Here is a 16,608-nt window from a genome sequence, read left to right as displayed (position 1 = left end):
TTTATATCGTGGTTTCCCTTTATAAGGTTAGGTTTTCTTCCTGGGAGGATTCTTTTTACCCCTCACTTAAACAACTACAAAAATTATAAGGTTAGGTTTGTCAAGAGTGAGACGGTGAGATAATTGTTCAATAGTAATATATGGAGAGGACGACAAGTACTGATTCCCTATATAATGGACGGAGGACCCATATGATCATAAGTGGCTTCAATTGTGTTTACAAGTGATCAAGGGAGTTCATCGAGATCCTAGAGATGTTTCGTATCATGATTTATAGAGAAATGGTGGAGTTTGATCAATGTGACGAATGTGAGAAGAAAATTGGCAATTATTTGTGTAAGTTTATTATTTGTTTAGGCGTTTGTCATACCCCAAAATTTGCCTGTTAATTTTTATGATAAATTGATTCATGCATGACATTCAATTCACATTTGCATTCATTCATTAGCATACATTCTCATATAAATTATAAATTTTAATTTATTTATTATGTGATACAGATATAAAAAATAATAATAATAAATATTTATTTATAATAATAGATATTTAAGACCAAATCCAAACCAAAAATATATAAATAATCATAGTATTATTTATCATATGATGGTTTTGTTTTATAAAAATAATTTTGGCTCTAATTTAATAACAAAAATTTAAATTTTAATTGTGCAATTAAAGCTTTAAATTGATTTTATTTTTGGTTTATTATTAAATTGCATTTTATTATAATTTAGAAAAGTGAAGCTTGAATGAGTATTCCATGCCTCACGTGGAATTTGAACTTTTGAAATACCAGTCCATGCAAAATGTTAGGGCTAACTCTCCTAAATTATATGGTGAGATCCTAAAGTATAGGAAGGGATCCAAATATTTAGCAAGGTTAAACCCTAATCCATACCATTATAAATACTTCATATGGCTGCAGCGAGAGGGGGGAGACGAAAAAAGAGGAGAGATACAGCAGAAGAAGATACACAAGACAAGGCATAAACAAGAAGATTCACGGACAGGGAAAAGAGAAGCAACCATAAAGCACTCATAGCCTGAATAAGAACAACACACATACAGTGAGCAAGCTAGAAGAATCAAATCCCCAGTAAGTGTTCATTATGGAATTTGCATCCAGCATGATTACCTTGCAATACTCCTTAATTCATGCATGAATAATATTGGTTTAATATATATATTGAGATGATGTATTCATGGTTTGATGGATGTTGATATTGCTTTATTCAAGTATGCATCTGTTCTTGATATGTCATAGCATGTTGGAGAAATTCTGTTTGCATGATTAAAGAATTATATCTGTCATTTAATTATTATTATATGAGTGTTGTTTCTAGCATGATTATGTTTGTTTCACATGCTGTTATTACATAATAATGATGATGATATAATGGTGATAATATAAATCCTTGGTTGTCTTTAACATGTATGTGTAAGGTTTATTTTATCATTATCACTTGCAGTAAAGAGAACTAATACATGAGTAAAATAATATAAGCTTCTTGATTTGTGCATGGCTATTTTTATTATTGCATGATGGTTACATATGATCTTATTTTATGTGTGTGGTTTGATATAAGATGAAGTTACAGGTTTGTTGTATTCACATGAAAGAAACAACATGAGAAAAAATAAAGTAGCTTGCCGTAAGAGAGAAAGCTGTAACATGCACGGTGGTGTGTAGAATTAATATATGTTTTAATGAAGGCGAATAAATAACGAGTGGACCAACATGGCTCGTCGGTAGCTCCCCCCTCACTGCAATTATGTTTACTCCCTTTCCACTATAATTAATTCACCACTATTTTTCTATTATTAAAATAAAATCCATTAATTAATTTTCTAATTAATATATTATATTAGTTATTTAAACTAGGATATAATTTAATCTAGTTTATTAATTAAATTTTCATATATCACTTAATTAATTAAAATAGGCTATTTTGAATAATAAAAATCTAATTATATTTTTTTATTTCTTTCTTTTTAGTTTAATTAGGTTTTATTATTTTGTATGCCCTTTTAATTTTGTACTCGTTAATTAAGATTTAGATATTTTATATCCCCTTTTAAATTATGTACCCCCATCCCGAAGCCATGTAATAGCGTAGTCTTATTTTTCGCACTTTAATTTTTCCATACTGTGAATATAACTGTCTAGATGTATGCTAATATGATTGCATGGAAAGATAAATAATCAAACTTAGATAAATTAATTCAAGATAATATATCCGAATCCAATCATTTCCACACTTGCACCTCTAGGGTAACCCTCTCTTTGTTGCCTTACGATATTACGGTCATGTCCCGCGAATGTGGGGATACCCTTAGCAAAGACCCTTTCGATTAAATCATCATCATCCCTAAACAGATAAGTCATAGTCCCTTTGATCAAAAGGTCAATGTCCCTACAAGATAAATCATAGTCTCTCGAACGTTGCCTTCGAATATATGACCTTGTCCCTCGAACGTTGCCTTCGAATATATGACTTTGTCCCTCGATGACCCTTCGTTGTAGCCTACGATTAAATGATGATCGTCCCTTCGAATGCTAAGGTATCCTTACAAATGTTGCCTTCAATGACCAATCGACGGCCCCACGATGTCCCTTTACATCCAAAGGATAAGACTACTTACTTCTCAATAGTAAGGACAGTTTTATCCTCCTAAGGATATGAAATACCTATAAAGACCTTGGTTAGGTATAACTCTTAAATGCTTGCTCACAGCTTAAAATACTTTTCACACCTCACACTTTTCAAAACATCTTTTAGAAAATCACCACTTGGTATACATTCGCACCAGAATCATCGCCGAGTTATATTTTTCTAAACATCTTTCAAAATCAAACGAGATAAACACTTTGTATACATTCGTGCAAGAATCATTACAAAGTTAAACTCTCATTTCAAAATATTTTCTAAATATACCACATTTCTCAAACAAGAAAAACATAAGTGAGTTAAGCAATTAAGAGCCCATGGATAACCATGGATACAAAGGATGCTAACACATTCCCTTTGTATAATGTACCTCCCGAACTCAAAATCTAATCAAGGTCTTTCCTGTTCTTTTCCGCCTTTCCTTATTGGATAAAAGAAAAGTTGGTGGCGACTCTTGCTATCCGCAACATTGTTTTTCAAAGTAAAAACACAAAGTCAGTTCACCGTATCACATCGTTGTAGTTGAAATATTTGCCTTGTCTAATGTTTACTTTTGTTTATTTGCATGTAGGATGGTTCCCATGAATGTTGTTGAGAGAAAAGATCGCCACGCTAAATCTGAGCGGGTGAGAAGTGGTATGATGATCCCAGGAGCCACTATGTAAGTTGGTTGATCAAAGGTAAAAATAAGCATGTTGAAGGGGTAACCCTCATTTCTTTTAGGCTTATGGTTAGATCAAAGGGGCGTCATCCCAGGGTCGGGGTGAGAAAGGCAAAGGCGTCCAACCTAGAGTGTCTGTTAACTTCGACGATAAAAAGACTATCAACCTCGAGGAATCTCCTATAAGGGTAACCACCTCATTGGCTCCTTCAAAGAGCATAACGACACCCTCCCTCATAAACATAGATTTTGACACCAAGATTTATGTTGACAATCATTTTAATTTCTTAGCCGACTTCTCCAGTAGCTATAAAATGGAGAGTCGTGTAGGGTCCAGGAAGATGTCCAACTTAGTAGAGGCCCATATACTAAGAGGTCTTACATTAGAGTGTCTAATGTTAAACGATCACATCCGGCCGGATATGTTTATCGTGAATCTAAAGATCAAGCTGAACATTGTAAGAGAGAGCCTCATCCAAGCCTAATAATAATTGAAGCCCATTATTTAGGAGCATGATGAGACACAACTTTCTCTTAATAGTGTGAAGAAGTCCTAAAATGTAAAAATGAAGCCGCCAAGAAGCTTGAAGAAGAACTCTCCCAAGTGAAAAGGGAGATCAAAACCTCAAAAGAGTCTATCTGGGTAGAGACACTCCTAAAGAAAAAGTAGGAAGACGATTTATCTGATGCTAAGGAAGAGGTGGTCAATGTTACTGTTAAGGACTTTTAGAGAACCAATGCACAACTGACTCACCCCTATCTAGACTTAGACTTGAATGAACGTGACTTGGTCAAAGACATGAAAGACGGTCAACTGGTGGATGAGGAGGATAAGTTTGAACAAGAAAGCATATTCCCTAGGGAGGATAACTTCCTACCCTAATCTCGTTGTAGAGGAGGGACACATTCACGAAGAAGGTGATCCACTTGTTACCTTGCCTAACGCTTAGGATTTTTAATTCACAATGTAAGTTAGTATTTTTGTATTTTATCATTCACATGTACTATCTCCCATTGTAGGCGCACTTGTAACAATGCCCTTTGGGGAGTTTTATATGAAAATGCTTACGTCTTTAGGCATTTCATTTATGAAATTTTTAGTGTTATGCCTCTTTTATTATCCGGGTGTTCTTCACTAGAATCTAGGCTAGATCGCTTGACAACGTGGAGATGGTTCCTTACTTAGCATTAAATGAGTAGTTTCTGGAGGCAACAATGATTTTTTATCAGGTTAAACATAAGAACTCCTTATCACCCAACATAGCCTAATAAGTGATTTTTTAAATAAAAAATTGGTTAAAATAGTTTCTCAAAAATGATTATATGTATTCATCTTTTTGCTAAGATTAATTTTTATATTAAAATTTTAAAAAATTATTAAAATTTATACCTATTTTGAATAGTCTCCCAAAATATCATATTTGAGACATATTTTGCTTTCAAAATTAAAGTGATTTTTATTATGTTAACATTTAAAAAATTCAATATTTAAATTATTGAATATTAAAGTTACCTTTTTTTTTTTAGTTTTTAACAAATTAGTTTGAAATAAGTTTTCTATTTTTGAGAAAATTTAAAATATAAAGTTAAACATTTTCTCTTTTAAATCTATAACAAAGAAATCTGTTGTAGTTAGTTTATGTTGTTTTAAAATTGTTGAGTTATAAATATCAACAACTTGTTTATATTAATACATAAATGTAAATAAATGGCGTTAGAGATTAAACTCTAAACCAATCGTTTACACCGATTTAACCCTAATCCAATGTTTTAAAATTTAGATCCAAGGTCGAATTGGTGAAATTTCCAATTCAAAGTTCAATTAGATCGGCCGATAAAACCTATAACCATTTCGTTTATTAAATAAATTAATAATATAAAACTAAAATTCATAAATATGGCCTACAAGTTCATAATTTAATAAAATAAATATTTCAAAAATCCATTAAAAAGATAATACAACAAAATTAAGGATACACATAACAGCACAACATAATTGCACAATTAATTTTAACTTTTATTTACAAATAATTTGAACAAATTAAAGAGTTAGAATAAAATAAGTTACCAATTCAAACCAAAATTAATATAATAGAACATAATACTTAAAATAAAATTCAAATAATTCAAAATACATAAATTAAATAGGATTGAATTACTAAATATAAAAAAGCCAATATATTTAATTGAATAATAATAACCGAATGGAGTTGAAAGACAACTAATATTGAGTTGGACAATGTTGGACGGCGTGACTCTGTTTGAAATTAACAATATGATGATAATATAGCATGGTTAAAAGAAAAAAAATTAGAATAGAATAATAGAACTTAGAAGCTTACGTGGTTGTAAAAAAATAAAGTTTTTTTTTATGAGAATGTTTTAAGTTTTGATATTGACATATTAAATTTTAAAAAATATATATAAAAAGGTCAATTTTATATATTCTTTTTAATCAGACAGTTTTACAAACGACTATAATTATTTTCTTTGAAAGATTTTGAACGATTCAATCTGATTTTTCTAATTTTACATTGGTTTTGACCCATTAAAATTTTTGCAAAATTGATTGGACCAGATTCACTTAGTTTTAAAACAATGCCTAAAATAATAGTTAGTTTATGTTAAATTCTTAATTAAATTAGAATAATTTTTTCCTAAAATTTTAATAAATTGGCTCATTTGATTTCAAATAATAAAAGTGTTTATATATATATATATAAAATTGATATACACTGACAGTGTAAAAATTTTTTACACTGTCAGTTAATCACAACCATTGATTTATTTAAAATATTTGATTTTTATTTTAACCACTTGAAAAGTAATAGAAACGATGATTGTGATGCATTGATAGTGTAAATTTTTTTACACTAATAGTGCATACCAATTAATCTTTATTTTTATTTTAATTATAAAAGTTATTATAAATATTAACAATTTAATTATATTAATATATAAATATAAATAAATGCTAATATTAAGTATTGCACTTTAAACTAGCATCTTGCATTCATTTAACTCAATTAACATAAATATATATTTTAACTATTTATTATTATTATTATATTTATTATTATTATTATTATCTCTTTTTGTTATATAAAAAAAAATAACTTTTTATTTTGGACAAAAATATATCCATTTCGTGATTCATATGTTAAATTGACTTAATTTTGAGTTGGAGGAATATCTTAGTTACTCTTTTTTTTTTACCAACATCAATAGTCAAATTTATCAAATAGAATATTATATTTTAAAACAAATATTAGTATCAAACACTATTATTTTTATGACTACAAAATAAATATATATATATATATATATATATATATATATATATATATATATATATATATATATATATATATATATATATTATGACATTTAACTTTTATTTCGAACAAACAATATTATTATTATTTTTTAAATTGTTGATTTAAAGTATAAATAATTTATTTAAATTAATACATAAATATAAATAATTACGACCGACATAAATTTAACTTTGTTACACTTATTTTACTTGATTAACACATATCACTTGACCAAGTTAAAAAAATATCTTAATTACTCTAATTTTTTTTATCAATATCAATTAGTCGAATTTATTAAATAGAGTATTATAATTAAAAACAAATAGAAGCATCAAAAATTATTTTTATAAAATATTTATAGTAATAAATTTAGTATTAAAAAATTAGTAAAAAACAAATTGTTGACCATACTTTACTTTTTCTTAAGAAGGTCATATTTTAGTTATATACCAAGTGAATTTCAAATCACCCGAGTCCATTGTACTTGTACATAATATATAATATTTCTTAAGTTTATATTTCATGTACAGTCAATTTAAACCCTTTTTTTCAAGAATATTAGTTTTTAAGCGATTATAATAAAATTCAAATATTTCATATAGTTTGACTATTTTTATTAATATTAATTGACATTATTATAGAAACTAAATTCAAATAAATAATAATTGATTGAAATCTTAGGATTGATTATGCATGAATACAGCCTTTTTACCTTACACTCTTCAAACTGTCTCACTTTGCTTGCTTATGCAACATTTCTCATCCAACCAATCTTTCATATTTTCATTTTCAGTGTAAGAAATCAAGATTCTTAACCACTGTTTAATTCCTGTTTTTAATGTCATAAATTCTCTTAACTCCTGAAAATTTTCAACAAAAATTCACCAATTCCAAGCTTTTTAAATTTAAAGATCATTGTTTATTCTTTTTTTTTGGTATTTTTTCATTGTTTTCATTGCAAATTCATTCAAAGGTTGAATCTTTCTGGTACATTATTATGATTAGACTTTTGGGTTTTTGAAGTTTTTCTCAAATTTCGAGAATCACTGTAATTACCAATGCTTTTCAACCTCATAGTTGTTGTTATTGTATAAATAGTCTACATGGTGTTTGTTTTTATGTTTATTTGAAATGAATATCTGAAATGTGTGATAATTTTGAGTTAGATGATGATGATGATTATGATGAAGATGATGTATTTTTTGTTAAGTCTCTTGATTGTGACATTTGTAATTTGGCAGGTTGGTTTGAAACTTCAAAGGATATTTACTTTATATATTAAGAAAGCTACAATGGTAGCTAGAATAAGGAAAAGTGTTACTGAGTCTCATAATTCAACAAAACCAGTTGTTGGAGAGGTTGATACTAATCCACCGATTCAATCTGTTAAAGATGCTGTTTATCTATTTGATGAAGGTGCTTTCTCTGGTGAAAATCCTATCATTAAGAAGTCTAAATCTAAATCTTATTCTGTTGTTGAGGTAATTCTGGTTTTTGTTTTTTACACCTCAAGTTTGTATGTTTATAAGTATGTATGATAATGATAATAATGTAGTGATCTTAGAAGTTCATTGAATTTAATGACATATGCTTTTATTAGTTCATTGAATTTCGACAATTCGATCATTTTCAAAGTATGTGTGAATCTGTGATCAGTGTTGTCAATTGCGGATTAGTCCTTATAGCGCGCTATTATTTGACAACATTTTATTGTAGATTGCGAATCACAGAACAATAGTGATTAGTTCAAATTCGGTTATGGTGCTCGATACTGCATCTTACAACTTACAAGTGTTTATTATTTCATTAGAGTGTTTGGGCGAAGGAGACAAAACTTCACTTAGCACAGAAAGAGCTGAACAGATTAAAGACGCAACTGAAAAACGCGGAAGCTACCAAGGCTGAAGTTCTAGTGGAGCTTGAAAAGGCCAAAACAACTGTTATGGATCTGAAACAAAAACTTAAAGTTCTCAGTGAATCTCGTGAATTAGCGATTCAGGCGACAGAAGCTGCAAAGAGTCAAGTGAAGCAGCTTAAAGAAGAAAAAAGTGGTAATCTTAATGTTATCAATGGTACTTCGAAAGAAGTGTTGGAAGCTGTGGGTCAGAGGTATAAATCTATTATTATAGAACTTGATGATGCGAAGCAGGAACTGAGGAAAATTCGTCAGGAGTGTTTGGAATCGGTGGAAGCAAGAGTTTCTGCTTTCAAGCAAGCTGAAGAAGCTAGAGATGCGATAGAGACGAATGAAGAACGGGCGCATGAGCTTTTCAATGAAATTTTAGCTGTACAAGAATCAATTCGACAAATGAAGGTTGAATCTGTTGAAGTTGATCAACAGAAAAAAGAGATATTAGTTGAGAAAAATGTTCTGAACCAGTCGTATGAACCCGGCCTTGAAGAATACGAAAAGAACTTGCTTGCTTTAAACATGGATTTTAGTTCGAAACTCACGAAAAATCTTGAAGTGAAGCTTACTGATAAAATTAGTGAGATATCAGCTCTTCAAAAGGAGATTGAAAATAAAAAGACTTCAGATTTCGAATCAGTGAAAACTCTCACCTTGGTGCTTAATGGTGCTAAGGAATCGCTGCAGAAATTATCCGAAGAAGAAGAGTCTCTTAGATGCTTGGTGGAAGCTCTTAGGTTGGATTTGGAGTATGTAAAAAGAGAGCACTCAGAATTGAAGGAGAAAGAATGCAAAACTGGATCCATTCTTAGGAATCTGCGCGATGAGCTCGAGAAACGACAGTTTGAGCTTGATATCTACCTGGCTGAAGAATCTGAAGTTAGACTTTCATCTGAGAAAATGATCTCGATGTTGAATCAGTTGTCTGATGAAACTGATAAGGCACGGCGAGAAGCAGAAGATATGAAGCTCTATGCACTCGAATTGAAGGTAGAAGCTGAACTCACCAAACGTTCGCTTGAAGAAGCAGAAAAGAAGCTCAAAGTAGCATTAGAAGAAGTAGAAGCGGCGAAAGCAGCAGAGGCGAGTATTCTTGATCAGATTAAAGACTTATCTGAGAAGGCTAATGCTGCTCGCAACTCAGTGTCTGAATCTGGTGCTAGAATTACAATCTCAAGGGAGGAATTCGATTCCTTACACCGCATGGTTGAGGAGTTTGATAAACTAGCGAGCAGCAAAGAGGCTTCTGCGACAGCGCTCATCGAAGCTGCAAAGGCTAGTGAGATCGAGGCTCTCAAAAAGTTAGAGGAAACTCAGAAAGAGATTGAGAATATAAAGAAAATGACACACGAGGTGTTGAGAAAGACCGAGATGGCTGAAGCAGCAAAGAATGCTGTGGAGACTGAGCTTAAAAGGTGGCGCGAGAGAGATCATGAGAAAGCAGCAGAAACCGCGGCTCGAATATTGGCTGTAACACCAATCTCGTCTCGTCGGAGAAGCAGGTTTCAAAAGCAGAATTCAACTCCAAGAAGTATGGAGGTAAGGAAGTTGGAAAAAGGGAAGGGTTCATTTTCAAAGAAAACTCTATTGCCTAGTTTTAGTAGAATCTTTAGCAGGAAGAAAAGCATGAAGTTTGAAAGAGGAGTTCCTTCTTACCTTCCAGGTGAGAGTCCTTTGTGAAATTTGTTCTAGTTTTGAAATGTCAATAGTTTGGTTACATATTCAGGGTGTATGTTGCAGTAGATTATTGTATCATGTTATTTTGTGCTGATATTGAGGTTTCATGTTTTGTAGCTTGATGAGCTTTTTGCTATAAGCATTATTATGATAATAAGCATTTGGAAGATTGTTCCATTTATATTATGTATGTTATTTTGCTCTAATCTAATGTATCATTCTTCTAAATTTTTTGATGCTATACCTCTAAATTCCTGATAAAAAAAGAGAGTCATAAAAGATGTGAGAAATCTGATTGGATGATCCTGCCAAAAAGTAATGGAAATCCCATGCATTTCTCTATATACTTAAAAGTGTGTGAAAATCCAACATTGTTTCAAAATCGGTGATATTAAGTGTTCTACCTTGATTTTCGGTAACAATCTCTTGGTTGGTTTTGGCTATACATCAGTGTCAGGCCTATTTTACATATTAGATTGAAAATAATGTAATTTTTCTTCTCAGTTTTCATTATGGGAAATTACTGCTTCCAATGTGTAAATTCAACATAATCCAAAAGAAGAAACTCTTTGGAAATAAATGAACTTAAGAATATTTTGAAAAAAAAAGTTAAATTGTAAAAGTTAATTTTTAAACATGTATGTTAAATGATAAATACTTTAATAGCTTTATTATTTGGTTGAGAGTATTAATATTTTCCATCTTACTTTTTTTATAATAATTTATTTTAAAATATGTTAAAATTTTAAATATATTTAACCTAAACAGATGATAATTTATACATTTCTCTTAAATCCTATGAAAATTAAAAAATGTACCTTCCGCGTGTTTGAAAGATATTTTTCAGACGTGACTAATCAATCAACATTGATTTGTTTTTTTATTTCAAAAAGGTGTATGAAATTTATATATACAGAAGATAACTTTCGAACACCAAATTACACAGTCTGAATATGATATTTTCTTAAACCCTCTAAACAATTATTTTCTTCTTATTTAATTATTGTACTTGGTAACACAATTAAACTGTATTTCGACATCATAAATCTCATAATTATCCTAAGTTAATTGTGCGAGTTGAGAAAACCGATCCAAATAGCTTTAAGGTTGGTTGTACACTTAGAAAAACATACGACTTTCCATGTGCTTGTGTAATAGTCAAGAAGATGAAGTTCGATAGACTTATACATATATAACAGATAAGCACACACTGGAAAAAGATTTGATTTGATGATGTTGGTGCGAGTTGTTGGTGCAAAGGTAGAATATATGATGAATGAAAATATTCTTATTCAGAGAATGATGGCTACAAAAAGGATTAAAAGTTACAATGATTGACACCCTATTTATAAGCCTCTAACAAACTTAAATATGAATTAAATCTAATAATTAAATCTAATACCATCCCTTAATTCATATTCCATCAAAACTTGTAACACCAATTCCATCCCTTAATCTGAGAAATTGATCAGTCTTGATAGCTTTCGTCAGAACATCTGCCAACTGCTTCTGAGTGCTGCAGTGTACAACTTTTAACACTCCCCTCTGAACTTGATGTCTCAGAAAATGATACTTGGTCTCAATGTGCTTGCTTCTCCCATGCAACACTGGGTTTCTGGCAAGATTGATTGCAGACTTGTTGTCAATCATCAGCTTCAGAGGTTTGTTTACTTTAATCTTCAGATCCTGCAATAGATTCAGAATCCACACAGCTTGGCATGCAGTAACAGCAATCTTACAATTCCTCAGATCAAATCTCTTCAGAAGTTCTAATTCATACTTGAGCTGATGCAAAATAATACCTTTCTCAGAGTATCTGAATTCCATCCCTAGAAAGTATGTCATTTTGCCTAGATCAGTCATTTCGAATTCATTCATCAGAACTTTCTTGAACTTGACTATCTCCTGTTCAGAACTTCCAGTCAGCAGTATATCATCAACATATAAACATACCAGAGTCATATTTCCTTCAGAAGTATGCTGAACATAGACGTCGTACTCCATCTCACATTTCTGAAAGCCTTGCTTCTTGAAAAATGAATCAATCTTCAGATTCCAAGCTCTGGGCGCTTGTTTCAATCCATATAGAGCTTTGTATAATCTGTACACCATCCCTTCCTGATTCTTTTTCACAAATCCAGGAGGTTGTGACACGTAAACTTCTTCTTCTAATGGACCGTTCAGAAATGCAGATTTTACATCTAAATGCATCAGAGGCCAATTCCTGTTAGCAGCTATTGCAATCACCATTCTGATTGTTTCATGTCTTGCTACAGGTGCAAACACTTCAGAGTAATCCAACCCAGGTTTCTGTAGAAATCCTCTGGCTACCAACCTTGCTTTATGTTTGCCAATTGAACCGTCTGGCTTTAACTTCTGCTTGAAAACCCATCTGACGCTGATGGCTTTCTTGTCTTTTGGAAGTTCTGTCAGCTTCCAAGTCTTGTTTCTCTCTATAGCATCAAGTTCTTCTTTCATGGCCTTCAGCCAGAGCTTCTGCTTAAGAGCCTCTTCTGTACTTATGGGTTCAGAGTCTACTAACATGGCACACTGAATAACTTCTCCTTCAGAGTCTACTTCAGTGTCTTGCAGCATGTCAAATTCTGCATATCTTCTGGGGATGTTTCTGACTCTTTGTGGTCTCTGAACTTGTTCAGAGTCTTCAACTTCAGAGTTTCTACCTTCAGATGGTTGACTTCCTCCAGAACTTTGACCATCTGAAGGTTCTGGCATATTTCCAAAGTCTGAATTGCCACCAGAATCTGGATTACCATCAGAGTCTGGGTCATCAGAGTCTGGATCATCAGAGTCACCTTCATCTTCAGAGTCTTCTCCAGAGTCAGAATCACTATCAGAATCAATGTCTTCAGAAATTCTTAACTCTGACCTTTCTTCAGAGGTTCTAACATCAGAATCAGATTGAGACTTATCCCAATTCCAAACTTCTGATTCCTTCACAATCACATCTCTGCTGAATTCAATTTTATTGGTTTCTGGACAATAGAGCTTGTATGCACCTGTACTGTGGTACCCTATCAGAATCATCACTTTGCTTCTATCATCCAGCTTCTGTCTTCTGGCTTCTGGAACATGTTTATAGCAAACAGAACCAAACACCTTCAGATGACTAACACTTTGCTTATCTCCAGTCCACTTCTGTATTGGAACTATTTCCTTCAACTTCTTCGTAGGACATCGGTTGAGTACATACGTTGCGGTGGCAACAGCTTCTCCCCAGAGCTTCTGAGGAAGCTTCTTCTCCTTTAGCATGCTTCTCACCATATCAAGCAAAGTTCGGTTTCTTCTTTCAGCAAGACCATTGTGTTGAGGGGTATAAGGAGCAGTAACCTCATGCTCAATTCCATTCTCCTCACAGAACTTCTGGAACTCTTTGGAGTTATACTCACCTCCACCGTCAGTTCTAAGAATCTTCAGCTTTTGACCACTCTGATTCTCAGCCTTCATTCTGAACTTCTTGAATTCATCAAACACCTCGTGTTTGAACTTAATAAGGGATACCCATGTCATTCTTGTGAATTCATCAACAAATAACACAAAGTATTTATTCCCTCCCATCGATGCTACTGGAAATGGACCACACACATCAGAATGTACAACTCCCAAGGCATGTTTTGCTCTTGGAGCAGTTTCTGACGCAAATGGCAATCATGGTTGTTTTCCTTTCATGCAAACTTTGCATGACTTTTCAGGCTTCTTAATTGCAGGAATTCCATGTACCAACTTCTTTGAATTCAGATGTTTTAAGCTTCTGAAATTCAAATGACCAAATCTTCTGTGCCACAGCTCACTCTCCTTCTCAGCACTTGTTGCACTAAGACATTCTGAGTCTGCAGTTCTGACATTCACCTTGAATGTTCTATTCCTTCCCTGTTCTGACTCCATAATCAACTTCTGATTGCAGTCATACAGTTTCAGAAGATTGTCCTTCATGGTAACTGAAAAACCTTTCTCAATTAATTGTCCCACACTCATCAGATTGCTTCTGATGCCAGGTACATACCACACGTTCTGAATCAATGCTGTTTTCCCATTGTTCAGAGTCACTCTGACATTTCCCATACCTTCTGCATTAAGATATTTGTCATCAGCACATCTGATCTTTGTCCTCTTTTCAGAGTCAAAGTCAACCAGCCATTTCTTGTTTCCAGTAAGATGATTTGAACAGCCAGTGTCCATATACCACCAGTCTATCAGATCCATATCATCAGATTCAGAGGCCATCAATAGCACAGATTCGTCATCAGAACTTCTGGCTATATTTGCTCCTTCTGATTTTCTCTCCTTGTTTGACCAACAGTCTCTAGCAAAGTGACCAAACTTCTTACAACAGTAACATTGGATCTTCTTCTTGTCATACTTCTCTTTTCCCTTCTGAGCATTCTTTTGTCTATCAGAGGTTGAGCTTTCTGACTTCTGACCACCATCAGATCTTCTCCTGGCTTCTGACTGCTTCTGATACCTCCTATCAGAAGTTGCTTTCAGAGCCTGCTGCTCTACTTCCCTTTCAGAAGTTCTCTCAGTCAAACGCAACTCTTGCGCTTCTAGACTGCTCTGCAGCTCTTCAATTCTCATGGTGCTCAGATCTTTGGAATGTTCTATTGCTACCACAATGTAATCAAATTGACAGGTAAGGGATCTCAATACCTTCTCCATGATTGTTTCTTCAGAAAGAGTTTCTCCACACGCTTTCATCTCATTAGTGATCAGAATCACTCTGGAGATGTATTCAGAAACTTTCTCATTATTCTTCATGTTGAGATTCTCATATTGCTTTCTCAAGGACTGAAGCTTCACCTTCTTCACTGATGCGTCACCACCATAACATCTAACCAGTGTGTCCCACGCAGCCTTTGCTGTCGTTGAATCTGCAATCTTCTCAAACACATTTACATCAACACATTGATGAATGAAGAACAATGCTTTCTGATCCTTCTTCCTTACTTCCTTCTGCGTGTTTTTCTGTTCATCCGTCGCATCTGCTGCTACCGGAACATAACCATCAGTGACAAGATCTAGAACATCTTGAGCACCGAACAGTACACGCATTTGGATCATCCAACGATTCCAGTTTTTACCGTCAAATACTGGAAGTTTGGTGTTCATGTTGCCGTTTCCGTTCATCTTTCTACCTTGCACAGTACACTCAGATTTCTCACACAGTGTTTCCCAACCCACAGAATTAAAATTCTGATCAGATTTTGTTCAAGATTCAACACGAATCTAAGAATCAAAACCAAACACACAAGACCTCACGTTCACTCGTGTTTCCCGTGTTTCCCAATGAATCCGAACCGGAGCTCTAGATACCAATTGTTGGTGCAAAGGTAGAATATATGATGAATGGAAATATTCTTATTCAGAGAATGATGGCTACAAAAAGGATTAAAAGTTACAATGATTGACACCCTATTTATAAGCCTCTAACAAACTTAAATATGAATCAAATCTAATATTTAAATCTAATATCTAACAAACTTAAATATGAATCAAATCTAATATTTAAATCTAATATCTAACAAACTTAAATATGAATTAAATCTAATAATTAAATCTATATAACAGATAAGCACACACTGGAAAAAGATTTGATTTGATGATGTTGGTGCGAGTAAGGATGGTATTATGACAAAATGAGAGGTGATTCAAGAAATATTTATGACATTTGATTATAACATGAAGTTTCAAATCAAAGAGCATATGAACATGACTGCCTATCTAGAAAAAAGCTTATATGAAACCACTCGCAGGACAAATAAAAACTAAGGGTGCTCTTAAAAAGGTCAAACCAAATCCTAGTGATAATTCTGCCAAATGGTCACCATTATTCTTTGAGCATGTTGACTTACTTTATCTAGAATCTCCTCTTTCATAATCTAAAAAAGTTATAGTAAGGGAGCTTGCATCAGCAAACCACCGCCCTCTCTATCCTTATCAAAAATAAAATACATCGAGGAGATGTTTGTTTTTATGGACAAATTTATTGACAAGATTGTTGATGTTCTGTGTGATTTCACGTTGTTTTAGCCTTAATATGAAAGAGAGGGGATCATAAAGTTGTTCTTCATAATCTTAACAAAGAGTTAACTTCTCATAAAAAATATTACACGAGGTTATACGAGAATAAAAAATGATACGATAATACTCTAGAATCTATGATTCCTTGGTTAAAATTGTTTTCCAATACCGAGTGAAAATGGATATGTACTTGATGTGAGTACAACATGGGTTACCCTACATAGAGTAAGATGCGCAAGAATGTTTTTGTGTTCAAATATGTAAATAGTTAATCAATTATCCAACTGTCTAGCAAGGGTACTTATATGCTCGGTTACTTGATCTAGGAGTTACTATAAA

At 32.7% G+C, this 16,608-nt stretch overlaps 1 protein-coding gene across 1 annotated transcript; it reads left to right on the top strand.

Annotated features, from left to right (window-relative positions):
- Positions 1-7,333: 7,333 nt before the first annotated feature.
- LOC127117570 (WEB family protein At5g55860) lies at positions 7,334-10,376 on the top strand. The gene is made up of 3 exons (XM_051047632.1): positions 7,334-7,441; positions 7,889-8,128; positions 8,458-10,376. The coding sequence occupies exons 1-3, from the start codon at positions 7,337-7,339 to the stop codon at positions 10,234-10,236; spliced, it is 2,124 nt and encodes a 707-aa protein (XP_050903589.1). The 5' UTR covers positions 7,334-7,336; the 3' UTR covers positions 10,237-10,376.
- The last annotated feature ends 6,232 nt before the right edge of the window (positions 10,377-16,608 follow it).

The sequence above is a fragment of the Lathyrus oleraceus genome, chromosome 2 (assembly GCF_024323335.1).
Source record: "Lathyrus oleraceus cultivar Zhongwan6 chromosome 2, CAAS_Psat_ZW6_1.0, whole genome shotgun sequence".
NCBI lineage: Eukaryota > Viridiplantae > Streptophyta > Magnoliopsida > Fabales > Fabaceae > Lathyrus > Lathyrus oleraceus.
Note: the sequence above shows the minus strand (reverse complement) of the source record. Positions and strands in the feature narration are given on the sequence as shown.